Source organism: Terrapene carolina, unplaced genomic scaffold (genome assembly GCF_002925995.2).
Source record: "Terrapene carolina triunguis isolate 2854851 unplaced genomic scaffold, T_m_triunguis-2.0 Scaffold231, whole genome shotgun sequence".
NCBI classification, from domain to species: domain Eukaryota; kingdom Metazoa; phylum Chordata; order Testudines; family Emydidae; genus Terrapene; species Terrapene triunguis.
In genome coordinates, this window is record NW_020664582.1 from 1,828,372 (window position 1) to 1,854,541 (window position 26,170).

A 26,170-nucleotide genomic window follows, 5' to 3' on the forward strand; every position below is an offset into this window, starting at 1 on the left:
CCATCTGTAAAGTGGGGCTCATCTCCATTACAAAGTGCTTTGAGATCTACGGCTGCAAGTCACTATATGAGAGGTGGTGGTGGTGGTGTTATGCAGTGAGATTGCTTTTATTTTCACTAGCATCAACAACCAGTGCAGCAAGTCACCTGGAAAGTCTAATGCCTTTCTGCCTTTGCTGTATCTTTGGTATGTACTTTGGTATGTACTCGAGACCTAATTCTGCAGTGATTGACTTGGCTAGGTATGATGGGAAAATGTAACGAACACAAGCACAGTACTCTCAGTGGCCGTTGGACAGACTGCCACGTGCCGCTGAATTGCCCCATCTTGTCTGTCATCCGTGCGGTGATGTTAAACATTTTGTTTTGTTGTTGTTTTTTCTCCCCAGTGTCCCAAATCTGCCGGTCGAGATGCCCAAGCCCAGTAAAGTGAACCAAGCTTTGGCAGGTAATGACTCCTCCTTGATTACTTGTTTTCTCCCTAGGTTTTTTCCTTTCCTTTGTAACTTGCTTCCTCATGTAGCCTCTGATAAGAATCTAGAGTGTCCTGTCATGTAGACAGGGCCCGGCGCGGGATAGAGAATAAAGCTAGTGTGTTTGAAAATGTATAGAAAGTGCACACACCAGCAGCTGGTTGGCTTTTCTCAACCACATTGCGGTAAGTACCTACTTGGTTTTGTATTGCTGTCCTTGCTTTGGTAATAGGGTGGGAACGGTCCCACCCTTGTCTTTCTACAGTGCCACAGTGTGTAGACTTGTTGCCTATAAGGGCAAAGGCCGACAGAGAGGGGAAGGCAGGCACCGTAGCCTAGGGGGTGGAGTCAAGCATTTGGAACTTGGTTAGCAATTCTGTGGATGAAGCATGAGTTCTCCTGTAACTGCGGGAGTACGTAGGAGGAGCTTACGTTTGCCGTTGAAGTCTGCAGCTCTGACTCTGAATACTCCCAGGGAGCCAATCTGTTAGGGAAGGAGGAATCCATTTGTACATAGTTGCTTTTCAGAGTAGAATTGCACCTTGCGACTCTATGGCATTGTCTGGATAATGATCCCACACCCGTGTGGTTTGCAATGTAACTGCTAGTCCGTGTCCCAGAGGGTGGGAAGCTTGCCGGTATGTTTGCCATCTCTTAATTCAGCTAGTGCACAGCAACTGGGATTCTAGTTTGGTGGCATCTTCTGAAACTGGATGCTCTGCTGATCACATGATGTCTTCTGCATACTAATGCAGTCCATGCACTTTAATAGTAGCACAATACCGTGTCACTGTCCCGGGACAGAACGGCCACAAGGCCCATATGGTGTTGTCCAATATTGCCCTTGCATGGCAGGACATCTTTGAGACATAACAGAACATCCTCCGTTCCTCTCCCCGACTCCCATCCTTTGTATTCTGTCTGTTTGGACTGTAAGCTCTTCTGCAGCGTACCGAGGTGAATACTCCACAACCTGGGTGTGTCCGTCCTCCAGCACTGGGGGCATGTTTGCAGTCGTGTCCTTGTCTTGTACATCTAGAAAGCGCCTAGTGCACGATTGGTGCTGTCCAATTAGTCGTAGCAATTACATATTGGAAATCCTCGAAATGTTCAGCCAATCCGATCCCTCCCTCTGCTAAAAATTCTCAAACCTACTTAATGGACATGAGCCATTGGGCCAGACTCAGACCTGGTGTGAGTGGCTGACCTCAGTGGCGTTTCACCTTTTATACATGCTCTGAATTTGGCTCATTACTATATGCAGTGACATGTCAAATGGACCCATTCTATAGGCACCGTTACAAAGGAAACGCCTGGGTTAACCATATCGGTCTAGATTCAACCAATCTGAATCGGAGCTATATTTATAACCGGCTGCTGGTATGTTCCATATACGGGTCATCCAGTCTCAGTTTGGAAGAGGCAATTGGACTTGATCAAATTGTTCATCTGATGGCATGCTTTAATATAGAGGAACTCCAGGAGGTAACCAGTCAATACCACCAGCCTTTTACCACCCCCGGGTTTAAAAAGTCACTTTTGCAATCAATTCTTCTACTCTTGTTGGAGGCAGGGGATGCAGGAACGAGAATTTAAAAACTTTTTAAATCTCTTTAGTTTAAAAATGAGGCCAAGGTCTGTGAGATCATATGTAAACCAGCTGACAAGATGCACTCTGCACGACTGGAGTCCAGAAATGCTCAGACTAGGGCGTGATCGATGGGCAAATGCTAGCTTCTAAAAGGCAAACGCTCTTCTTGTTTAGATCTGAATCTTTACAGGGCCTGCCTTTGACTGGAGCGGAGGGTGGTCATCTTTAACGGAAGCACCATGTTGCCTTTTGTTCAGGGTAGCAGCCTTTAAAAGGTCTGAGGGAGCTACAACAGGACACAATTTTTCTTTTTCAGCAGAAAATCTATATTCGAACGTGACTGTAAAAGAAGTCACAGAGGAAAGGTGTGGGTAGCTTAACTAGTCTGTGTAAGGAAAGGAAATGCCCGGGAACATCTATGAAGAACAGCAGGCAGTGGAGTTTTGGGGACAAGAATACTGAATTTCATCAAGGCTTTACTTGGCACAGCCTTTAATTGGTGACCTCTCTTTCCCATCTTATTTGGCTACTGTGTCTTTGGTAACTTCAGGACCTCTCTTTGGAAACTTGAAAAGCCTCTGTTGATCTTGATTCCCCAACTTTTCATGCTTCAGATGACTTAATAAGGCAAAGATCCCCTCCTTGGACACCTTCTGAGCTCCACTGCACAGTTCTCAAACTATTTTGTTCTGTGGATCAGCGGGAAGGGCTGTGCGGGTCACTGGAGCTCCATAGAGCCATGTGAGAACCTCACCGAGGCAGTTCAGTGGTGGTCTATACCACCAATCTTAATAGTCTGCTCATCATTGGCTGTGCAGAGAGAGGCCCTTCTGGGGGAAACAAACAGGCACAAAACTAAGCTGTAGAGTAATAAATCTATTGCTGTGCTGGATTCTCTCTCGTTTTGTCCATTCATTAGGAAACTAGTTCTATTCTGGGACGAATGGACTGGTGTCTCAGGAGCTTTGGCTACCAGTCAGAGATGCTCCTCAACATGTTTGAAACGGGCCTTGTAACTAAAAGTACACTTTGGGGGTCTTTGTATTTACCTTCTGGTTTTTGATACGTCAAGGTGCACATGGCCCCTGGTTTCCAACTTTAAATCCCCATAACCATGGAGGTCAGGAGTTATCTTTTTTTAAAATGCAAGCTGAGAGTCTCATGTATTCACATGATTCCAGGGGCTGGGGCTTTGAAAAAAAAAACCCTCAATATCACAAGATCAATATCAGTCTAACATTGTGAGAGTTGGCAATACTGCATAGGATCTCCATTGTTATTCAAAGGAAAGTTCTGGTCCCCGTGCAAGTCTTAACTCTAAAGTACATTTGAACAAAAACTGGCAGCCGGACAAAATGACGTGTTATAGCTTGCTCGCGTATCCAGCCTGTATGCACACACCCTGCCACACTCCATTTTATTTATGGGTGCTCCCCATCCTCAGTCCTTGCACAGCACAGAACAGTAAGAATTTCTTTGAATGGGAGACCAGTTAGATCCTTGATTGCTGTGACCATTGCCAGAGTAAGACTAACTTGGCTTACAACACTCGTGTAGTTTGTATGCACAAACAACATGCTAAGATCTGCACTGCACTGGAGGTAGATTTTCAAATTCCAACACAGATCCAATAACAGCAGCCAAATTCTCTGCTGGAGTCAGTGGAGTTATGTCAGTTTGGCTCTGACACTTTGGGCTGGTCTACACTGGGGGGGGATCGATCTAAGATACGCAACTTCAGCTACGTGAATAGCGTAGCTGAAGTCGAAGTATCTTAAATCGACTTACCTTGGGTCCTCACGGCGCGGGATCGACGGCCGTGGCTCCCCCGTCGACTCCGCTATCGCCGCTCGCTCTGGTGGAGTTCCGGAGTCGACGGGGAGCATGTTCGGGGATCGATATATCGCGTCTTAATGAGACGCGATATATCGATCCCCGATAAATCGATCGCTACCCACCAATACGGCGGGTAGTCTGGACGTACCCTAAGGGTTGGGCTAAGCTACAGAGTCTATGTTGGGACATAGCCACTCCCTCTCCGGGCGGGGGAGTACATGCATTGGTTCCGCTGCAGTGCTGTATGTGTTGCATGGCTAACCCGCTACGTAGCTCTGAAAATACAAACCCGTCCTGTCCCTAGACAAAAGCTTAGTCCTCATTTGTCGCTCTCCTGCAGTGGGAAATCTGCATTCCTTAAAAAGCTCTTGCCACTCACTAGCCAACTTTAAGGAAGACGTAGTTTAAATCACGAGACATCCTTTTGTGCTGTTTCTTCTGTTTCATCCCCACGTAGATCATCGTGGTCATAGAAAGAGTCAGAAATATCTTCTTTGAGCCTTGTAATATGTGCCCTGGTTCTAAGGTGCTGAGCACATGCCTATAAATACTTGTCATTAATGGATACAAACGTAATTGGCTCCCTCGTCTTGTTAAATTGATGCCAAGAGCCCCAGTGATGAGACAGAGTTAATGCACTGGGTTGACCGGTGTTGCAATCAGAGGGCTGCTCGGGTAGGCGTACTTGCGCTCGCTTTAATCCGCCCAGCACAGCTAAAAATAGGCAGGAGCCCACCGCGGCATGGACTTGAGCTAGGAACGTGGTTACGTACCCTGGGTTCCAGGTGGGTTGGTACAGTCTGGGCTGCTGCTGCTTCCCTGCTATTTTGAGCTGTGCAAGCTAAATTTAAGCTAGCGTGGGTTTGTCTACTCAACCTGCAGTCACACCTCTGATTGCAGTGTGGACGTACCCAGTGATTTCCGGGTGCTGAAGAGGAGTCAAGCATGATAAGCCACAGTTTCAACAGCAAAGCCGGCTTATCTGCATAAGGAAGCATCACAAGTCATTTTTACCGTCAGGCTCCACAAGGGTTGATTGCTGAGTGCTGAGATTTCCTGTGTTACATTAGAAGCTTAAGGGAAAAACAGCTGCTGGCTACGCAAATGATTCAAATGTGAGTGAGCCCAGACAGTGGTGCACCAAGTGACTGGCCCCTTGCTCAGTGATTCCTTGGTTTCAGGAAGGATGTGCTTTGTCACTGTTGCGCACTTCAGTTCGTGCTGCGTTTGATTCCTCTTCCACGTGTCTTCCCCAAAGACAACAGACAGTAGAGGAGAAGGACAGCCCCATAGTTCATCTTCCTGCCTTCATTATAGATGCTCCGAGGAGGAATCGCTCGTGTTGTCATGTGATCATCGCTGTCTATGTTGAATAGTAGATATGGTTTCACCTCCAGACGTGCTGTGTGGGTATAAAGTTCATGTCATACATTTCTATTTTATTTATGATGATTCATCACCTCTAATATGCGTTGTTAGTGTATTGTCCCAGATGCACACTGGGATCGATATTGCACTGGTAAAGATTAACTAATGAAACTGAGATATTCTATGGCCTGGTTTCTACAGGAGGTCAGACTAGATTATCCTAATGGTCCCTTGTGGCCGTAAAAATCTGTTAACTCCGTTTTTTCAGATGCTCAGTTCTGCAGCTCCTGTGCTTTCTAATGGCATACGCACAATATTTCCGTGATCTTCTCTAGAGCAGTTAAGCTTAGATCATTAATTCACTTCTTAGTTACGTATCAGTTGTGTACATTTGAAGATGATCCTGTGTAGCACTTTGTTCAAAGTTCCTTACAAACTTTAGCTGATTAACATAATCAAATTGCCCAGTTAAGAGGAGCTTTATCATTTCTCCTTCTGTGGCAAGCGGAAGAACGGTGTTTACATCCCTGCCTGATCAGAAACTTGTAGGCTGATTTATTATTTATCAGAAGCAATTTTGCCTAGTGGCTAGAACACTGGACTAGGGCTCAAAAGACCTGGGTTCTATTCCTGGCTCTGCCACTGGCCTGCAGAGTAGCCCTGGACAAGTCATTTCCCCACACCTTGCCTCAGTTTCGCCATCTGTAAAATGGGGATAATGACACTGATCTCCTTTATAAAGTGCTCTGAGATCTACAGATGAAAAGCTCTGTATTGAGAGCTAGTATAATTACCATAGCACCTAGGACCCTAGTTATGGATCAGGATCCCATTGCGCTAGGAGCTGTACGAACACAGAACAAAAAGATAGTCCCTGCCCCAAAGAGCTTACAATCTAAATATGACGAGAGGCAAATGGATTCAGACAATAGGGATGTGCAGGGAAGCAATGAAGCGCTCTTGGTGACAGGCAGTGGACTCAGCACACCAGCACTCCAACGGTTGTCAAGTGTAGGCTTCATGGCAAAGGGGAGTTTTGAGGAGGGATTTGAAGGAGGCTAATGAGGTAGCTTTGCAGACCTTTACAGGGAGCTCCTCCCAAGAGCCAGGGGCAGCATGGGAGACGGTGCGAAGGGCTTGTTCGAAAATGTAACCAGTAGATGCCTTGGTACTACAGAGAACAAAATATCTTGTCTCCTTCTGAATACGAAAGTGTATTATTCCTAGGGCTAATACGCCAGTGTGGATTTGTGAATCTTCCTGCCTTAGTACCATTTTGACAGTCTAGAGAGGCACAAAACACTTTAGTTTTTGTAGCCAAAATCCTTAATAAACGCGGTAAAGCAAATTGAATGGTGTTCTGACTCCAAGCTCAGCGGGTCCGTACCCACCAGTGCGAAGGATGAATTTGTTCGCCCTTCAGCCAATGAAAAGTGGCCTGTGGAACGTATGTGCAGCCAGTCAGTAACAGCGTGGTTGCAATGGCTGAGGTTAAGGAGGCTGGAATAAAAATGATCCACATATTCGCCATTAACGAAAAGAAGGCCGTGTCCTATTGCTGCGGAAATGCTTAAGATGTTGCAAAAGGATTTCAGGTCTAGTCCCGCTCGGTGCTTCCTGGAAATTGAGGAGTACCCTCAGCTTGCACTTGAAATCAAAGGTTCACAGCAGTCTTGCAGGAACCAGGTTTTTAGTCCAGGATTAAAAAGAAACTCGGTTCTGACTGGCATTTTTCATTGGTGAGCTTATGGGCCTGATTCTTAGCTTTATGTAAACTGACATAGCTGTGACTGTTACATTGATTTCTAACCGCTGAGAACCTAGCTCTGGTATCGTTACCAAGACAATAGGTTAATAGCTTAATGTTTTCACCCACTAAAAATCAAGAGTCTCTCCCTTTGTCAACATCCCACAGCTGCTGGGGACTCTCTGCATTTCCTGTCCCACGGCTGCTGCGTAAGGAGTGCGTGTGTGTTGTGGTGTCACAGTCCACCATGGTGGAAGCTGTTTGGAGATCCGGAGTGCTGGCCTCCAGCACGGTGTGTGGCAGAGGCCCTTAGCTGGTGAGAAAGCAGAGAGCTTCCGTTTTCTCATGTCTCTTGGTAAGCAGGAGTGATGTGAAAGGAAACCCAGAGATTGACATTCCTCAGAGATTTCGTTAAAAATGATCTTTCATGTCTGTTGGAGTGTGGCTTGTAGTTTATCCATGTACTCTGTGTCTAGATCTCTTCGATAGAACTTCATTCATCTCCTACAATCCTCTCCCTTCTCTCTCTTCTCTTCTATCCTTTTTTCCTCTTCCCTTTATTTTTCTCTCATTTTCCCCCCTTCAATCTTCCATTTCAAAGGGGTTGCCTTTGAAATCATCTCTGTTTTAGTCTGACATGCAGTTCTAAAATGCCCATCACCATAATACTTGCCTGTCAGAGTAACAATTTGTGATAGCTTTTGCAATGCTGTAGAAAGGATACAAATATCAGGCCCAGTTCTTCACTGCCTTGCACCTCTGGTAGTCACTTGTTAGAGAGGAAGGATGATCTTGTTGTTAAGATGATGGACTGTGGCTTGGGAGATCTCAGTTTAATTCCCAGCTCTGCCATAGGTGTTGCAGGTGACCTTGGGCAAGTCACTTAATCTCTGTGCCCCACTTCCCCATCTGTAAAAGGGGCTATTAATCTTTCCTGTCTCCCACCTTCCATGGGCTTTGGATCAGACCCTAAGGTTGTCAGGTCTTAGTCAGGGGCTGTCCGTAGCTGTATAAGAAGGAACCCTAGGAGTTACTGTAAGGTGTTGTAAAGTGTGTACAGAATGCGGTCCTTGGTGTGAGTGGAGAATTCTTATTGGACAGCATTTCGCCCTGACCTTGCACAGGGGTGTTTGACTCTGCAAAGTCCATAGATGCTCTTAGTGAGTTTTATATTTTAGGCCGAGCTGATAGTGTCCCCCTGTACTTAAGGTTTCTTGAGAGGTCCCATGCTAATACCCTGTTTTCAGTTGCTTATAGCTCGTGTGCATGTATCTGATATTTTATTGTACTAGTTAAAGAATGATTTCATTTTGTGCATCTTTTATGCTGCCTTTCCTTCCCCAACCGAACAAGGGTTTGAAAAACAAAATACTTAAAATATCAGCTAACAGAGTTATAAGCCATTGGTTACCAACACTCCCCATGTAGGGGAAACCCTAATAGGGAAATACACATCGCTACATCTCATGTACTACCCTGGTGGGTAACTCTTGCTAAATGTTGACCACTGTCAAGAGCTGCATTTAAAAGGGATTTTCTAAATATCCTGGTGTCTGTCAGGGTAGAATACTCTTCTGTTGGGGAGTGAGGCAGGCAGGCGGTTCCTTGAATATATCCGCATTCGGGCAGTTTTATTACATTAGATTGCATTACAGGATTGCAACTGGCCTGTATTTCAGTAGTGAATGTTGCAGCATTAGATCAATAGAGTCAACCCTGAAGTTCTGTCTGTGCCAATTTCCCTTTAGGGAACAGGTGTCCTTTTAAGAGGAATAATTAACCGAATTCAACAAATCCGTCGTAGGACAGTGCTTTCCTGTGGCTTTGATTAGCAAAGCCCCGAAGAGATCCGGCTGAAGTCAATGGGGTGCCGTAATGCTTGAAGCTAAGCATGTGCTTAAGTGTTTTAATGAATCGGGGTCAATGTGCAGACGACGTGTCCCGGGCTGTATGAGGCCTAGAACATGAGAGTGAGCCCAATTCTGCTGTTGCACTGGTGTGAATCCAGTGTAACTCCATTGAAACCAGTTGAGCCACTCCAGGTTTACACCAGCATAAATGAAAGCAGGGCCCTCAGTCTCAGCCCCAAGGAGTTTACAATCTAAGGGTACGTCTATACTTACCTCCGGGTCCGGCGGTAAGCAATCGATCTTCTGGGATCGATTTATCGCGTCTTGTCTAGACGCGATAAATCGATCCCGGAAGTGCTCGCCGTCGACGCCGGTACTCCTGCTCCGCGAGAGGAGTACGCGGAGTCGACGGGGGAGCCTGCCTGCCGTGTCTGGACCCGCAGTAAGTTCGAACTAAGGTACTTCGACTTCAGCTAATGTTATTAACGTAGCTGAAGTTGCGTATCTTAGTTCGAAGTGGGGGGTTAGTGTGGACCAGGCCTAAGGAACAGATTTGGAAAGTGCTGAACGTCTTAATGTGGAGTCAAAAGTACTCCCCACCTTGCAGAGCTGAGCCTTAGAGGCACTTACCATCTAACTAGCGGAGTCCTACGTCTATGCTAATCCATAGGCTTCAAGTCCGAGGTGAAGACAGGCCTTCTGTTAAAGCAGCGGCTTCAGGTAGCATTTATCAGATTCATGAACATATTCCTCCGCTTTAATTTGCCATCCAAGCCGTTCCTCCTCTGGAGTCTCCAGTTCCTGTCCTTGCACTGAAATCAAACTGAATCACCTTTCCCATTTATTTGCTTTACAAATACTTTGTGTTCTTTGAATCAAGGTTTTTTTTATTTTCTTTGAAAAATTTATTCCTTTTTTTTTTCCCCCCTTTAAATAAATTTATTTCCGCATTGTTTCCTTCCTGCATGTTGACCTCGTGTCCCCTGTAGGCATGACGGCTATGCTGATGTCAGCCACTGGACTTCCTGTGCGTCTGACCTGTGCGCCGCAACCTGCCAGCACCCGTAGAGCCACTAAAAAAAACAGCTCAGTTAAGGAAGGGAGGAAAGTGTCCAAGAAAGGTAGTTGCTGCTCAAACTCTCTGGTATTTGCTTCAATCTCCTTCTCTTTATCTCTGCGCTCACTGTTCGTTTCCCCCCCTTGGCCTGCCTGTCTAAATTGCCGTGATTGGTGCACTCATTTCATAAAGAGGAGCAGGGCTCGTCTCCCTTGCGCTAAACGCTCCTTGACACGTCGGAAAATAAGCTTGTAAAAATAGACCATGCCTCTAACTAACCCGGCCCCTTTCAACCGGTAATTAACATATTGAATAACCCGGCAGCCAGACACTTCGTTCAGACCTGTCCCACCGGGATCCTCTATCCCTGACAGCCAGGGCTTGCTGGGCACTCTGAAGGTCAGTGATTACTATCTATTATTTGTATTACTGTAGCACCAAAGAGAGTCATGGCCCAGGACTCCGTGTGCTGGGGTCCCTTGCTGATCAGGGAGCTGGTGAGTTCCAGAGTTGGGGGCCCCTTGTGGAATACATCCTTCAGCTGCTCTCCAGTGGGAATTCAGCTTGGGTGGCCCTGCTGGTCATCCCTGAGCACAGGGAAAGAGGTGCCTTTCAGACAACTCAGTCCCTGGCCATTTAGGGCTTTGTCGGATGAAATGTGTTAAACCCACTTCCTACAGCTCAGCATTGGGTTGAGCGGGTGGAACGGGGCCGGCTGCATGTTGGTTTCCCGTATCTCTACCCAGCAGTAGCAGCTACCGGGGCCCTGTTGCAAGGCTTAGTCATCTCCCCAGTGGTTTCTCCGCTTCCTGCTCTTCCCCATCTCCCAAGCCGTGCAGCCGCAGCTTTGTGGAGGTCATTGTTTCACAAGCCACCGGAGAGCCGGGCCTGCGTGTTTGTGTGTGCCAGCCCAGCCCCGGGCTCTACCATGGGGAAAGGCCAACGGCAGAGCTAAGGTGGAAAGCTCGGTTATTCCATCCTGGCAGTAGTGTGCTGACTCTGCTTGCCAGCCCAGCCACTGGGATAGTTTCCCTTCCCGGCCCAAGCTAAGCCACTCGGCCTGGGTGAAGCTGCTGGGCCCAGGTTTCTGCCTCAAGAGGGCACTTGGCATGGAACTACACTACCAGAAAGAACAGGTCTTGTACCCAAAGCTGCAGCCTGAGCTGCAAGGGAGTGCCATAGGGATGGGCCACTTCTGCCTGGCCACGCCTCCCATCAGAGTGCCCCCCCCCCATTCTGCACTTGGGCTGTTTGCAAATGGGGGAGGAGGGCTGAGAGAGGCAACACAGTAGGTTTAAGCAGCATAGACTCATAGAAATGTCAGACTGGAGGGGACCTGGAGAGGTCATCTAGTCCAGCCCCCTGCGCTGAGGCGGGGCCAAGTACACCTAGACCTTCCCTGACAGGTGTTTGTCCAACCATGTGCCACTGGCGACCCCTCCTATGTGGAAACCCAAATGGGGTCACTAAAGGGGCAGAGGGAAAAGGTTCTATGAATACGTTGGGGCGGGGGGGAGATACTGGAGATCTTGGCAGTCAATGGAGGGAAGGAGGAAGTGGGGAGAGAAAGGTGAAGATCAGGGGACCCTAGAGGGAGGACTAGAGAAGGAGATGGAATGGGCATACACCACCCCAGGAGGAGAGTGATGCTGGGGGAGTAATGAAAGGAGGGCAACAGAAGAGAAGGGAAAGGGGACAGAGAGACCAGGCTGCGAAGCAGAAGAGGAGAGGACGGAAGGGAGGGTGAGCAAGGAGTGAGGGACACCAGACTTCGGAATGGACAGGAGGAACAAGAGAGAAGAGGTGGAGAAGAGACGTAGCGTGGAAATGGAGAGCAGTGACGAAGGGCCGAGCTGGGTGAAGAGCTCCGCCCTGGCAGTGTGGGCACTGAGCTCCTGGCATTAATTATTACAGAATGTGGATGATTGAAACAGGTGCCTGGCACTTCTCACCCATATACAGAGAGGGGGGCCTGTGCCAACGTGCTTCTGATCTAATTGGGGGGCGGGAAGATGCCCTCAAAGTGACTGAGGACCAGATCCTCACAGGTATTTAGGCACCGAATTGATTTCAATGGGAGTTGGGGGCCGAAATTCCTGTGAGGATCTGGGCCCACAAGCTTAAATTGGGCTCCCTGGGTCCCAGATTGACTTGTTTAGGACTCTGAATTATTCTGCTGCAGTTCGAGCTGCATTAAAGGCCAAGGAGGGCAAGTTGCAGCTGGAGGAATTGAAGAGGGAGTGAGGTTGCTTGGCCTGCTGGAGCTTTCCCACAGACAGGGAGCAGCATGAAGGAACAGGGTGGAGGAGAGCTCCAGGCGGGGCTGAAACAGGCGAGCACAATGAACGGGTGTGGCGGGTGTAATGGGTGATTAGGTCTAGACTCTGGTCATAGCCCCATTGACTTCAATGGAGCTGTTCTCCCTTTACTCCAGCTGAGGATCCGGCCCTAGACAGATCCTCCTAGCTCGGTCCAATTGTAAGTTCTGTGGGGCAGCGATGGTAGGTTTGTACAGCGCCTAGCGCAAGGGGAGCCTCTAAGCACATCGCACTATGAGTGACTGACTGGTTGTGAAGCAGGAGCTCGCTGGACGTCACGCTGCAGGACGGGAGGGGTGGTAATGGGGCCAGGACAGTGGGCTGGAGACAGTGCTGTGCCAGACTCGGAAAAGGGCCCGGGAGTTTCAAGGTGATGGGGAATGAGCCAGGAAGCCGACAGAAGGGCCAGAGGAAGGGGGAGGAGGGTGTCGGTCCCCGGGAGAGTGGAGAGGTCCGGGGAATAGCTGGGGGCTTTCTGACATTGCATGGAGACTACACCCGCTCAGCTGAATCCTCCTGCCCCAGTCTGCCTGCTGGGACTTGCCAATTGCCTGCCCGCCGGACTGTGCCTGCCCGCCCATTGTTTTTTTTCATTGTTATTTTAGTGGCTCGCACATGGACATACTTCCCTAGCCAGGCCTTTTCCAGCACAGTTGTCCCATATTAATCCACAACGGTTGGGTGTCTCCCCACTGGAAGAGGAGAATGACTTATTCCATTAACCGTTTTGTTTGCTCATAGAGGTTCGTTTGCTTTATGTGGTGTGGGCCCAACCCTGCGAGGTTCTGAGCATTCAGCTGCCTGGGAGTAAAGGGTACTCAGCACCTCCCACGATCAGGCCCTCTAAAGTATTCTGTCCCTGCTAGTATTAAAGGCCTCTGTCCCTGCTGGAGATCCTTAGCCATTACGGCCATGGAAATAAACAAGGGCTACTTGAAGGGTGTGTTTCATTGTAATTATTCTTTTGCCCAGTCATTCTTTGTAGACCTGGTAGCTGTAAAGCTCAGACATGACAGTTTTATCCCGTTGGTCCTGTTATGCTTCATAAGTTGCTGTATCACAAACACACACATTCTTGTATCCCGGAGAGATTTGTAAACCGATGCATCCTTGCGTGAAGGCATCAGTAAACCGTGTAAATAATTCGAATCTCTCTGTTGAGGCGCCTAGAGGCGTGGTAGTGGGATGCTTTCTGAACCTAAACATCAGTCGCTTCTAGCATCCTAGAACCCAGGAGGCTGAACTTTGTCAATTTCTCTGATGGCTGGTTTTAAGTCCTACATCAGCCACTCCGAATGCCTGTGTTGTGGCAGTTTGTTTCCATAGCAGCACTGCGGGATTTCACAGCTGATCACACAGAGCGTTTTAATGAAGAGATCAGGTCTGTGCATCAGCAATTCCAAGCTACATGCTGTTTAAAAGAAAGAGTTGAAGAAACCCAAACTGGATTATGGTGCTCTTCTGCAAATGCCCAGCCTGTATTGACTGAGGAAGATAATTAGTGGATACCCTGTTGTTCTCTCAGTTCTGCAGCTGATTTTCTGGTAGAGGTGAATCATACAGCTAGTGCATTTCAAGTTGCCTCAGCATTTCTACCTTATGTAAAACAGAGAACACAACATTTTTACCTTGGTATAAAGCTACAGCACTAATTCTGCAAGAGAATCTGAATCCATCCATGCAAAGGGGAAAGTAATACAGTGAGTACCTCGAGATTAGGTCCACCCCAGCATTTCTTGTTCCTGGTTGTCTCAGAACCAACCACCTAGGTTGACTCAATGGAGAAAACCGGTGCAGCAGCCCACATAGGGTAGATTAAATTGAATGCTCATCCTTCCCTGGGGGAAGAGACAAGAGGACACAGCCAAGGTTATGGTAGAGTACAGCACAACCAAAACGTCTTGTAGCACAAGGTTCGCTAGCTAGCACTCAGCCATAGCTTCCCTGCTTGTCCCCCTTCTCTTGAGGAGGGTTTTTGGGGGGCAGGAGCAGGGTGGGGTTGCACTATCTCTATGCCTCATGTTCCCAGTTGCTGGCCTGTGTTTCCATGGGGGCGTGGCTAATCCATCGCCTGTCATAGTCCAGCAACTCACCCACGCCAGCTCTCAGGCGGGTGTAAGCATTTGCCTGTTGTCCTTCGGTGGGCAGAAAGCTGCAGACCGTGGCAGTGATGAACTAAAGGAAAGTGTACTTCCTTCTGTACGTGGTTCATTTCACACTCACGCCACTGAATGGGGGTGCGGGGGCTCAAAACTCCTTCTTAAAGGGACCGAGCACCCTGTTACAATGGGGAAGGATTCCTCCACCAAGGGTCCCATGCCTCGTTGGTCTTCTAGCTTCTCCCGATTGCCTCAAGGGAGGTCCTTCCTCTGAGGTCACTAGAGACATGGGATTAGCAAGAGGAAAATAAAATAAAAACTTCACTCAAGGAATCATCCATGCCAAAGAACAGGAAAAACCGACTGCCCTAAAGCACGTCCAACACTTCAGGAAACGTCAGGCCCAGCCGGGTTCTTCGGTGGAGGGCGAGTCTACGCTAGAAACGCTCCATCAGCGCAGCTGTAGTGCAGACGCTCGATGGCGCCGGGAGAGAGAGCTGTCCCATCAGCGCAACAAATCCACCTCCGCGAGGGGCGGGTGGCGGCAGGAGAAGCTCTTCTGCCACCATAGCGCTGTCCCCACCTGCGCTTAGGTCGGTGTAAGTGACCTCACTCAGGGAGGGGGCTTATTCACACCCGAGTGACGTGTGCAAGCCCTCAGTGTAGCTGAAGCTTAAATCCCCTGGCTTCAAAAACAGGAGAACGCTGTGCAAAAATATTTGGGGGAGGGGAGAAATCACTTTCCCTGACTTTAATTAGAAATAACGTCTCCATGTGTCGTGTGTGAAATAATAGCTGCTGCAGACCATATGGCTCCTTTTAATCTCCAGAAGGAGGTGCGTTATTGCTGTAAGCCTCCAAAACACAGCTGCTAAATGTTATCCCTGGAAAGTCCTCATCTTATAAACCTCCTACTCGCGCCAGCAACTGGGCAGCGTTAGGAAAATAATTTATCCTCACGTCTCTAAACGAAGGAACAATGAACCTTTCTTCCCTTCCCAAATGATCAGTAAAGTAACAAAGGACCGGTGGGAGACAGACAACATTATTAGATTATGCTGTAGTATTTTTCAACCCAGTGTTGACTCCAAAGAGCCATGGAAGAGTGTTTAGGGGGAGGGATAGCTCAGTGGTTTGAGCATTGCCCTGCTAAACCCAGGGTTGTGAGTTCAATCCTTGAGGGGGCCACTTAGGGATCTGGGGCAAAAAACTGTTCTGGGGTTGGTCCTGCTTTGAGCAGGGGGTTGGACTAGATGACCTCCTAAGGTTCCTTCCAACCCTGATATTCTGTGATTCTATGAACTAGGGTGGGGATAGATTAAAGAAGATTTGGACAAAGGCCTCGAAGCAAATATCCTTAAGGTACAGATTGGGGTAATATAAGGTGGTACATCTATTGAATCAAATGTGGTTGTTCTCCGCTTGTGTCTCGACCTCTTGGTAGGTATCATCATTGCCTAGGTCTCTGCTTTTCGCTCTCTTTCAAAATTCCCAAATTCCCAAATGCTCAGCACCCACTATTGGGGCTGAATTTTCAAAAGCGCTGAGCAGCTGGCCTGCATTGGCACACTAATATCTCCTGGAGAACCTGGTCACCTACCGTGGTGCCTCTATGGGGGCAGAGAGCTTTGAAAACCTGTCTCCAGCTGCCTTGAACCCGATGCTCTAGCTTTGCAGGGAGCTTCTCAGGGCTTGACAGGGCTCTTGTAGCGTCTCATGGGAATTACTGGCATACTACTAATGGATGGGGATATTGTGCCAAAATCTGGTGCCTCTTTGGTAGAAAACCAGCCAGTCCTCTAGTGAATGAATCCATCCTGCTCAGAGCAGGAGACAGAACCTATGGGGGGCCCCTTGCTCTCAAACACTCCCCTGTTGGCATCTTCCTCTTGGTGCTGTGGGTTGGCGCAGTGCCCGAGGGGATTGCCTAGGGTGACCCAAGCCGCTCCTCCCTATGGACACTAGGTTACATCCTGCCAAATTGTGATGCCTTTATACATACCCGTTCCTACGGGGCCCTCAGGTCTGTGCAGCATTGTGGCCAGCAAAAACCCTGCTCCCCTCCATTGGCGCAGAGCTGCAAAGCGAAAAGAGCCGGCGGGAGGCTACGAATTCAGCTGGTGTCATTTGTAGCAACAGGCGTCAGAGGGCCAGCAGCACAGGAGTGTATGATCATTTTATACCCCAGGCTCAGAGGAGTCACCGTAGGAACTAGCCTTCAGCTTGTGAGATGGCAAAACCATCAGTATTCTGAGGTGGGGGTTCCAGCCACTGTAACCAGCAAGACACATCCTAGCTATCGAAGTCTCTGCATGACCCCATTGTCCTAGCCCCTCTCCGTAGCGTTTGCCTCCTCTTCCTGTCCTCGTTTTAACAGAGACTGGGGGTTCTTCTGGGCGGGGAATCTCTCCTTATTTGCTCTGTAAAAGCCCACTCTCCGGTGTGGTGCTCCATAAATCATTCGGGAGAACCCAGGGTTTATGCGTCTGGGCAGCGGAAGGTTTGAGCAAGGAGCGTCCTCAGTATTTCTGCACGTGGGTGAATCTCACAAACAGCTTTCGTTTGTCTTGTGCTGTAGAAAGGGACACACGGGGCGATGGTGTTATGCTGCCTCCTAAGCAGACCTCGCTGCTGGCATAACTCCAGCCATCTGCTTCCCTCTGTCCTTTTGCCGCCTCCTCCGTGTCGGCCTCCTTTCCCTCTCCAGCTCCCAGCCCAGAGGACAAGAAGAATCTTAAAAAGGAACAGCCCAGAAGGAAACGTTCCAGGGTGAGGTATCTGGTGCCTGATCCCGCAGTCAGAGCTCAAGATCCCAGCCACGGGCCTGAGACTGGCGTTGACGTGCTATCAGACTGGGCCACCTTGGAAGAAGTGGGCAGTGTTGACATCGCCTGCAGCCAGGCACGTAGCTGATCTACTGCTTAGGGCTCAGCCTGTGCTCTCCAGCCATAGATCTCAAAGCGCTTCCCAAGCCTGTGGGCCGGTTGTCTGCCTCCAGGCCGGCCCAGAACCTGCAGAGCAGGCTTGTTTCCCTGCAAGGAAAGCTGGAGTCGCTGTCTTCGCAGCGACCACAACCACCTGAGAGATTTACTGCCCTTGCTCGGCTGGTCCCACCTGCCAGCCGTGCATGGAACCCAATCCCCTCCCCAGCTCCTCCAGCCCCTGCATTCTACAGCTGTTAGGCTAAAGTGGCAGTTGCCTTCTAAGATCCTCCTCTCCCCCCTCCCCCCCCCCCCCCGGGGATCTTCTGGCAGGGTAAGTGCTGGGCAGGGGGAACTGGGACCCCTCCCTTCACCCTGGGACTGGCAGAGGGGACTGACAGCACATGCCGTAGCGAGCGCTGCTCGGCTCCGGGTCTCCCCCTTCTGGCACCAAAGAGAGTCAGCCTGTTCCGGGTGCAGGCGCTGCCCCTGTGAATTGGGGGGGGGGGGGAGTTGCTTGGAAACACTCCTGGACCCACGCAGGGTAACTCAACCTTCCCGCTCCTGCCAGCTGGTACCAAGCAGCTGGAAACACGCCCCCCCCACCCCCAGCGTCTCCCCCATGGCTGAAGCTGAGATTTTCCTGCCGCCCGAGGGCCCACGGACCTCCCTTTGGCTCCGAGAGGCTAGACTCCATCATGTCCCTGGGGCTAGACCAGTCCAGATGTGCAGGGGGATGGTTTTGACAGCATGGCTGGGCAGAGTTCCTTCCCCTGCCCCATCCCATCAGTCCTGCTGGGAGCTTGTCTTAGCCCTGGCGAGGTGTCGCTTGGTTGGGGGAAGAACCCAAGTCTACAGCCATCAAATAAGCTGCTGGGTAAGATTTTCACAGTGCTCCTGGTGCCAGGAGCCCAGCACCCCCTACCTCTATCTCCTCTGGACAAGCGCAAGGCTACGAACGTTCAGAGGGCAGCAGAATCGCAGTGAAGGCTCCATGAATGGTGCCGTCTTGCTCTCACGTTTGGTGGGAGCTAGAAAGTAAAGGAGAGTCTCAGCTGCCATAGAGGCAACTATGCCCTCTCTAGGACAGCAGAAGCACAGGCAGCCGAATCTAATCTCAGCGGGCTGGAAAGAGAGACCTGAAGATACACGCGCTGCTTTACCAGTCCGTTGGGCATGGGGTAGATCCTCTCGCTGACCCCTTCCGAGTCCCCTGGGCTCACACTTGCTGTGTATGTCACCCCACCTACGGTTAAAGGGCTGGAGCTCAGGCCCACCGGAAGAGCCAAGGCACGGCCCGTCCCTAAAGAACCGAGCTGTAGTGGAGAAGACTGAGAAACGTCAGGGTCTCGTCCTTGCCTGCATCTCTGTCTCCTCTCTCTCTCTTGCCATGCTCTGTCCCAGGACACGGCCAGGATAAACCTCACAGTCCACCAACACTTGGGGTCAGGGCCGTCCTGCACAGGAATATCCAGACCCTGAACAGTGATCCTTCATACCGAGAGAGCCGTTCAGCCCGGAGAGCCCAAAGGTCCGTGGGAGGGGGGAGGAGTTAGGGACTCAGAGAATGAGCTAGGAACTTGCCTAGAGTCACACAGATGAGCCTATGGTGGAGCTGGGAATAGACACAAGGTCGGTACCCTAAGGATTACTTTTGTTTGCTTCATTTGAAGGATGTGTATTCGCCCCTCTCCACCTAGCCAAGTGATTGGCAGCTGGTCACTTGTATCCCCCACCTTTGGGTTGGCATCTTTAGGAGCTTCATGAAGATCCCGACTGACCAACTCCATGAAGAAGGAACACATCTTTCCTCCACCACACAACCCTCGCTGAGCCAGTCCAGCCCCTGGCTCCCCTCAGCAAAGCTGAATACAAGAGTGGCGTTATCAGTTAAGACAAGGAGAGTGTTTACTCTCTGAGTAACCCTGGTCTGCTCCCCCAAACACACTCCTCCCTATAATCTCCCATGGCTCCTCCCCAATCAGGGATGGCCTCTCCCACAGGTGAAGCTTCTTCCTCTTAATAGCTCCCTCAAAGGGCGGTGCAAGCAGCTTCCTTTCAGAAATTGGGTCCAGCTGCGATCTACGGGAGGGGGCAGAGCCTTCTTTCAAAAGGGCTCCTTAACGCAGGCAGGCTTCTGGGGAGGTGCCTCTGAGCTATTTGTATTGAAATCATCTGAAGTGTCTGTTTCACAGGCTCCTGATGCCATCTCAGGTATGGACTTGCCTAGAGAGGGGACCTTGGTATCAGTTTGTGCTGCGGTGGGTTTCTGGTTCCTCTAGGCCCAGCTGATAAGTGCGAGCTCCTAGAGCTGCTTTCCTCAATGAGGATCTTTGAGGGTTCTGTGGGGTGTCTCAGCCTTCTAGGAGCGTGAGCTTTAGCCTGGCCACCGAGGCTTCCCTATGTGGTCATGGTGGCTTGGCTTGTTGAGACAGGCAGTTAGCCCCACAGCTGGAGGGGGGAATTCCTGGGATTCCCCAGTTCTTGTGGCTGTGCCAAGCCGCTACTTCCTGTCCATGGGACTGTCTGTGCTCCCCTGGAGAGGGGTGCGAAGTTTGTCAAGGTCTAATTCTGGGATGAGCCCAGAAACTGCCCAGCTAGATCGCATCTGTACTGGCCAAGCAGAGATGCTTTAAGCATCTTCGCCAGACCCTTTAAGCCATTCTCTGAGTGGGGTCCTTGGGAACAGCCTCCTGCTACCTCCTACTGTTCTGAGGGTAAGAAGCAAACTGAGGCAGGGCCCTTGCCATCTGCTCAGTCCCAGGCTGGCTCTGGCCATCATGGTTTTCTGTAGGGTTACCATCCGTCCGTATTTCCCTGGACATGTCCGGCTTTTGTGTCTTTAAATAGCCGTCCGGGAGCAATTGGTAACAAGGTTAAAAGGTCCGGGATTTTTCTCCCTCCCTCCCTTCCGTGCAGAGTGCGGCGTGGTGATTGGGCGGCTGGGCCTGGTTGCGCCGCTCCCATTGGCCTCCAGCAGCCAGAGTCCCTCCCCTGCCCCCCCCACCTGCCATGCAACTACACAAACAGCCCCACCTGCCGTGTGTTTTGCCTACACGTGGAACCGGCATGGGCATGGGAAGGGGAGTCCCGGGGGCAGTCAGGGAGCAGCGGGAGGGTTGGATGGGCCTGTCTGAGGGTCGGGGGGTGAATATGGGGTGGGGGGGCGGCAGGTTATATTCTTTTGTGGTGCCCGAGCTCCAGCAATATTCAGGGCCGGGGGCTCTGCTCCAGCAATATTTGGAGCTGGGTCTCTCCCCCAGCCCTGCCTGGAGTGGGCCCCGGCCTCCACCTGCCACCCCCCGCCCCCGCGGGTCTCCCCCTGTCTCTGGCCGAAAGAAAGCAGTGGGCCCCTCTCCCCTGCCTGCTTGTGCACATTTCTACCCTGCTCCATGCAGCAACTGCTGTCTGCTGCCCCCGGGTTCTAGTGCCCCCCATCCACTAATGGGAAGACAGGCTGCCCTTACCCTGCCCTTCCACCCTAGCCCTGAGCCTCTCCAATGCCCCAAACCCCTCAGCCCCAGCCCTCATCCCCCCACACCCTAATCCTCTGCTCCATCCCTGAGCCCCCTCCTGCATCATGAACCCCTCATCCTCAGACCCACAGCCCTCACCCCTGCACCCTCTCCTATCCCCAAACTCCGTCCCAAACCCCCTCCCCCTTCCCACACACCCCTCCTGCCCTCAAGCTCCCTCCCAAAGCCTGCACTCCCTCCCTTTGCACTGCCTCCCACCCCCAAACTCCATCGCAGAGCCTGCACCCCTCACCCCCTCCTGCACACCCACCCCCTGCCCCAGCCTGGAGCCTGCACACAGCACCCAAACTCTATCCCAGAGCCTGCACCCTGCACCCCTCCTGCACCCTAATCCCCAGCCCAGGACCTGCACCCCAGACTTCCTCCCCCCACCCAACCCCCCTCCCAGAGCCTTAGGCAGGTGGGGGGGGGGGGGTTCTGGGCACCACCAAAATTTCTACAAACCTGCCACCCATGGGCAGTCAGGGGACAGGTAGGGTCCTAGGGGGGCAGTTAGGGTGGGGGGTTCTCAGGAGGGGGCAGTCAGGGGACAAGAAGCGGGGTGGGTTGGGGATTCTGAGGGGGGAAGTCAGGGGGTGGGAAGTGGGAGGGAGTGGATGGGGGCTAGGGTGGGGCTCCCCCCGTGTCCTCTTTTTTGATTGTTGAAATATGGTAACCCTATTTTCTGGCCCTGAGCCTACTTGTCAGGTCAGTCAGGAAGATCTCCCCCACTTCTTCTCTCCCCCCCCCCCCCCCCCCCCCCCCCCCCCCCCCCCCCAAGCATTCCACTTCAGGGAATCTGATGGCTGGCAGCGTGAGGATGGGATTTCTTGGCACAGGCCCGAGCTCCTGGTCCCCAATCCCGTCTCACAACGTGCAGTGGGGTTTCCTTAAGACCAGGCTCCTCATGGACTAGCCTTGTGGGGGTGTTAACAGCAGCCATTCGTGCTAGTGGGGATCCTGAGCCTGGCTGGACCTTAGTTTCTTGTGCTTATTCCTTCATGTCCGAAGTTATGGGCTTGCTGCAGTGATCACTGGGTGAGGTTCTCCGTGCTGTGCTCTTCAGGAGGTCAGACGAGAGGGTCATCATGGCCCCTTGTGGCCTTTAAAATCTAGGAATCTCTGTTCCAGACCATCCGCTAGAAACTCTTTGTTGCTAGCATAACTCTGCTGCAGGGGTGGGGGGTCTCTTGTCTTGATGGGGCTGGTTTCCCTGGAGCTACAGGCCTTGGGCTTTATCTTGGTCCCTTTGATATTAGTGGGAGTTTAGCCATTGACTTCAATGCAAGTCAGAATTAGCCCTCAAAGCAGCCTTTCAATTGCTCTTTCTTAATCCCGGAAGGCAGATGCAATGGAATCGTTACACGTTGATCTTTCTTACCGGACAAGGTAGCTTTTCATCTCCCCTCTCACTGTCCAGAAGGGTTATTCATTCACGCTTTCCTATTCGTCAGTATGTAGCCTTGAATCTGGCCACGTCTTCTGGGTGAAAGCTGTCCTGGCTGTCGAGCGCCCCTGGAGTTCTTTGTGACCCAAAACCAGGTCTTCAAGAACTGAAGAGACCAATTTGTCTGACATCCGGAGCGAAGGGAGGGACCTGAGGCAGCAGAACCTTTGCCCACTTGATCAAGGAATGTCACCTTTGCATAAAAGTGGATGGTCCTTTCTGTCCGCTTCCTAAAACTACTTTCTACTCTGAAAGTGACTCTGCAGGAATGGTGCCCGTCAGACCCAATCCCTGTGTAACCACAACTGCTCTCCTCAGTGACCAAAATAAGTTGTATCTCCTGTGTTTTCCTGCGAGCGTTTCCGAGCTGTCGGGGAGAGTGCTGGAACCTAGTCTGGCCTGTTCATCGGCGGTAGGGTCGTTTGAGTTGCCTTTAGAGATACTGCTCTTGGCCACACCTGAGCCCAAGAGCCGGCATCCCGCTCCACAGTGGTGGGGTTAACAGGGTGGTAGAATTGGAAGAAGACAGGGTCACCCAGGTGGAACTGCCGTATTGAGCCTTCACTCTTGGGGACCCTGCAGGAGGTGCACAGGGCATGTTTGCGGTGCTTAGGGAAATGCCTTTTGGAGTGGTAAACTGAGGAAACCTGACCCCGGGACGCTCCGAGCCAGCCAACGTAGATCCCCAGACTCCCCTTCCAGGGACACTGAGAACGTGGTGTCCTCTTGGGTGGAGGGGCCTGGAGCGTCAGCCACTGAAACTCCTCTGCCTGGTGGTAGGCCTGAGTTCCTCACTGAAGGCTGCCTTTGCCCGGTCCTGTGGGCCCCTCTAGCTTTGCTGGCTGGGATGGAGGAAGAGGAGAAGGGGCAAGGAAGAATTACTTACTGGTAATAGCATTTGTCATGGCACTCCTCTTCCCCCACCCTGCACCCCTCCGGCCCCTCTCTCGTCCGTAGGTCTGTTCGGCTTTACAGAAGGGCTGAGTGGGGAGGGAGTGGCCGAGGGCTCTAGACCAGCTGAGTGACTAGCCCTCTCTTTTGCCCTCTGCTAGGTGGAGTCATAACGTCGATTGTGCAAATGTTTCCCTTTACAGGCTGGTGGAAGAGCCTGATCGCGTCTATGATGGACACGGTTACTGGTAAGGAGCTTTGTCGCCCTGCCGTCGGGTCGCGTGGCACCTGGTGATAGCGCGAGGGGCACCGGCCCACGTTCCCCTGGCTTGTGGGACCCGTCACAGGTTCTTGGCTCCCAGCTGTGTGGTGGGGGCTTCCTGAGCGCCCCCGTCCCGCAAGGAGCAATCCCAGTCTAACTCATTTGGGTGACAAGTGAGCTGCTTAATGGAGCCCCCTTGTCCTTTATGGCCCCCTGAGTGCTGCATCGCAGGGTCAAGGTGTCTGCTAGAGCAGGTGACCCCTTGAGCTGCATTTCAGTGGATGCCCCTAGGTCCCTCTGCCAAACCGATTCAGCAGGCAGCTCACGGGGTGGTCTGCGAAATGCCACCTGAGCTTTGTGTGCGTGTTTGGGGGGGACATTGCCGTTGGGGGAGAGGGTGGTTCATCCCATCTCCTGGGTTCAAAGGGAGGAGTTCATTCTCTTCCTACACATGGGCTGGGTCAGGACCATGACTTGGGATTCCTCCTCCTTCTCCCCATGGGGAGGGATAGCTCAGTGGTTTGAGCATTGGCCTGCTAAACCTAGGGTTGTGAGTTCAATCCTTGAGGGGGCCACTTAGGGATCTGGGGCAAAATCAGTACTTGGTCCTGCTAGTGAAGGCAGGGGGCTGGACTCGATGACCTTTCAGGGTCCCTTCCAGTTCTAGGAGATAGATATATCTCCATATATTATTATTATTTTATTTTATTATGATGTTCAGGGCGGGTGGGGGAGCCTCCCGGGGGGTTTTCACCTGTGGGAAGGAGTGTGGTGAAATGCCACCATAACCATGCTGGTCTGGAGTGGCTGGCCCCACGGCCCATGCCGGGAATGGCAAGAAGCTGGTCTTTGACAGCTGTTTGATGTCCTACCTGAGGGGGGCTAGAAGTCTCCATTCAGAGCCTCATGGACCAGTGCCCACCATTGTGGCACTATGTGTTCTTTGCCACGTAGGTGAGCTCAGTGAAGAGCGCTGGACCGCCCCAGCCCCGGGGTGGTCCCAGACCAAAGTCCGGGTAGGGCGGTGGGTGGGGAGGGAGGGATGCCCTGAGGTACCAGCAGGGAGGAAATCCATTCCTGTGCTGAAGGGCAAGCCCTGGGCAGCAGTGGGGCATACGCGCTTGCACCGGCTCTTGGCTTGAGGAGAACTCCGGTCAATATAAGGATTTCAGGCCCTGATCCTCAAAGGTACCTGGGCACAACTTACATGGAATCAGTGGGATGCCTCAGTACCTTTGTGGATCTGGGCCTCTGCCCAGTTAATAATTCTGGAGACTTGCGTTCATTTTATTCAGAAACCCGCTTATTTTAGAAACCCCAGTGACTTGTGTTCCATGGGAGGTGCTGGCCAAGATCAGCCATGAGACGTTCACAAGAAAAGGCCCTTTCCTTTCCGAAGAAGGGTTTGCTTTCCTGCTAGGAATGCAATCTCCAGCAGTGACGCTTATTACACTCTTGTGCTGCTTCGTGGCATAAGGAGAACACCTTGACAATTGCTGGATCTGACCTTGGTTGTGTCTTCACTTAAGATTTTTGCCTGGCTCTCTTTGGTATGAGAGCCCTAGTGCATATAGATAATGGTTTTCAGACTAAATATGTACGATCTATATAGTATGTGTCCGTGTGCTGCTTTTTTTTAATGATGTAGGATCCATGACACTCTTCCACCATTGCAGTGTGTATGGTCCTTGAGACACCGGGCAGCAAAATACTGGTATTTGAAAGGAGCCAGTGTCTAGTATGAGGGGAGAGCATAGGACAGCAAAGTATCGGCAGACTAGAGAGGATCCTGAGGTCTGCTTCAGATTGACTGAGCATCCGCAGCTCCCATTGACTTCAGATGGAGCAGCGGCTGTTCGCCCCGTGCAGTGGTAGCTTTTACAACCCGATTCTTTATCTCTTTGGCATTTACCGGGTGACATTTTCTGGCCTGTGTTTTGCAGGACGTCTGACTATGTGAGCACTGGTCCCTTGTTTTGGCCTTAAGATCGACACATTTCCTGCACCCGTAGCATCTGAGCCCTCAGTAGAGTAGCGCTGACCAGTCAGAATGGCCCCTGCTGAACTAACTTGCTCCAACTCTAACCCTTAACCGTTTTCCTCGGCAGGCCGGCCTGCCACTGCTTCGCTTTCCTCCCTCCTCAGCCGTCTCTCGCTCATGTTGTACCTTCTGGAATCTTTATTTCCCTATGGGCTTTTTTTTTTTTTTTTCCCTCCCCTTCTTCAGTGACCCCCAGCGAGCCTGAGCAGGTGGTGAGGAAATACTTGGAAGAGCTGAGAGGAGCCCCCGCTGATGAGGTGAGTGCGAGGAATCACAGGAGTCTCTGACCACAGCGTTTTCCCCCAAAGGGGGGAAGAACGGAAGAAACGAAAGCAGTTGTGGGCTGGATAAGAGGCCACCTTACTGCATATTGGGAAAGGCTCGTGTGAAACCTACACAGTTCTTTAGACTGTTCGCCAGATCCTCAGCTGGTCACGTCACGGACACTACGCTCACACACACACACCAGCTGAGGAACTGGCCCATAGATGACTTCCCAATGGACCCCCTGTTAACAGTCTTGTCAACAATAAAGGCCTGTTGGTTGGAATATCTTGTATCTGCAAGGCCTGTAAGCTGCCTTGAGCTCTCAGACAGTACCAAAAAATGCATGTGAGTGACACTCCAGGGTCCCTGTTCCTACCCTGGGACACCACGGGGTGTGTGTGAGAGAGAGAGAGAGAGAGAGAGAACTGGAGCGAGACTCCACCACAGCCAGAGTTTGAAGCAGCCCAAACCTCCCTGTCTGTTAGGAA

The 26,170-nt window shown here is 51.2% G+C and overlaps 1 protein-coding gene across 4 annotated transcripts in view; it reads left to right on the forward strand.

Annotated features, from left to right (window-relative positions):
- DTX2 (deltex E3 ubiquitin ligase 2) overlaps positions 1-26,170 on the forward strand; it is a 55,206-nt gene that overhangs the window by 22,073 nt on the left and 6,963 nt on the right. Inside the window, exons 3-5 of one of the 4 annotated variants that reach the window (XM_026656531.1) lie at positions 389-447; positions 9,854-9,985; positions 25,602-25,672. In XM_026656531.1, coding sequence (XP_026512316.1) covers positions 389-447; positions 9,854-9,985; positions 25,602-25,672 — 262 coding nt within the window. Of the gene's footprint in view, positions 1-388; positions 448-9,853; positions 9,986-23,273; positions 23,361-25,601; positions 25,673-26,170 lie in introns of all 4 variants that reach the window. The other 3 variants (XM_026656532.1, XM_026656533.1, XM_026656534.1) reach the window with 3 other exon arrangements.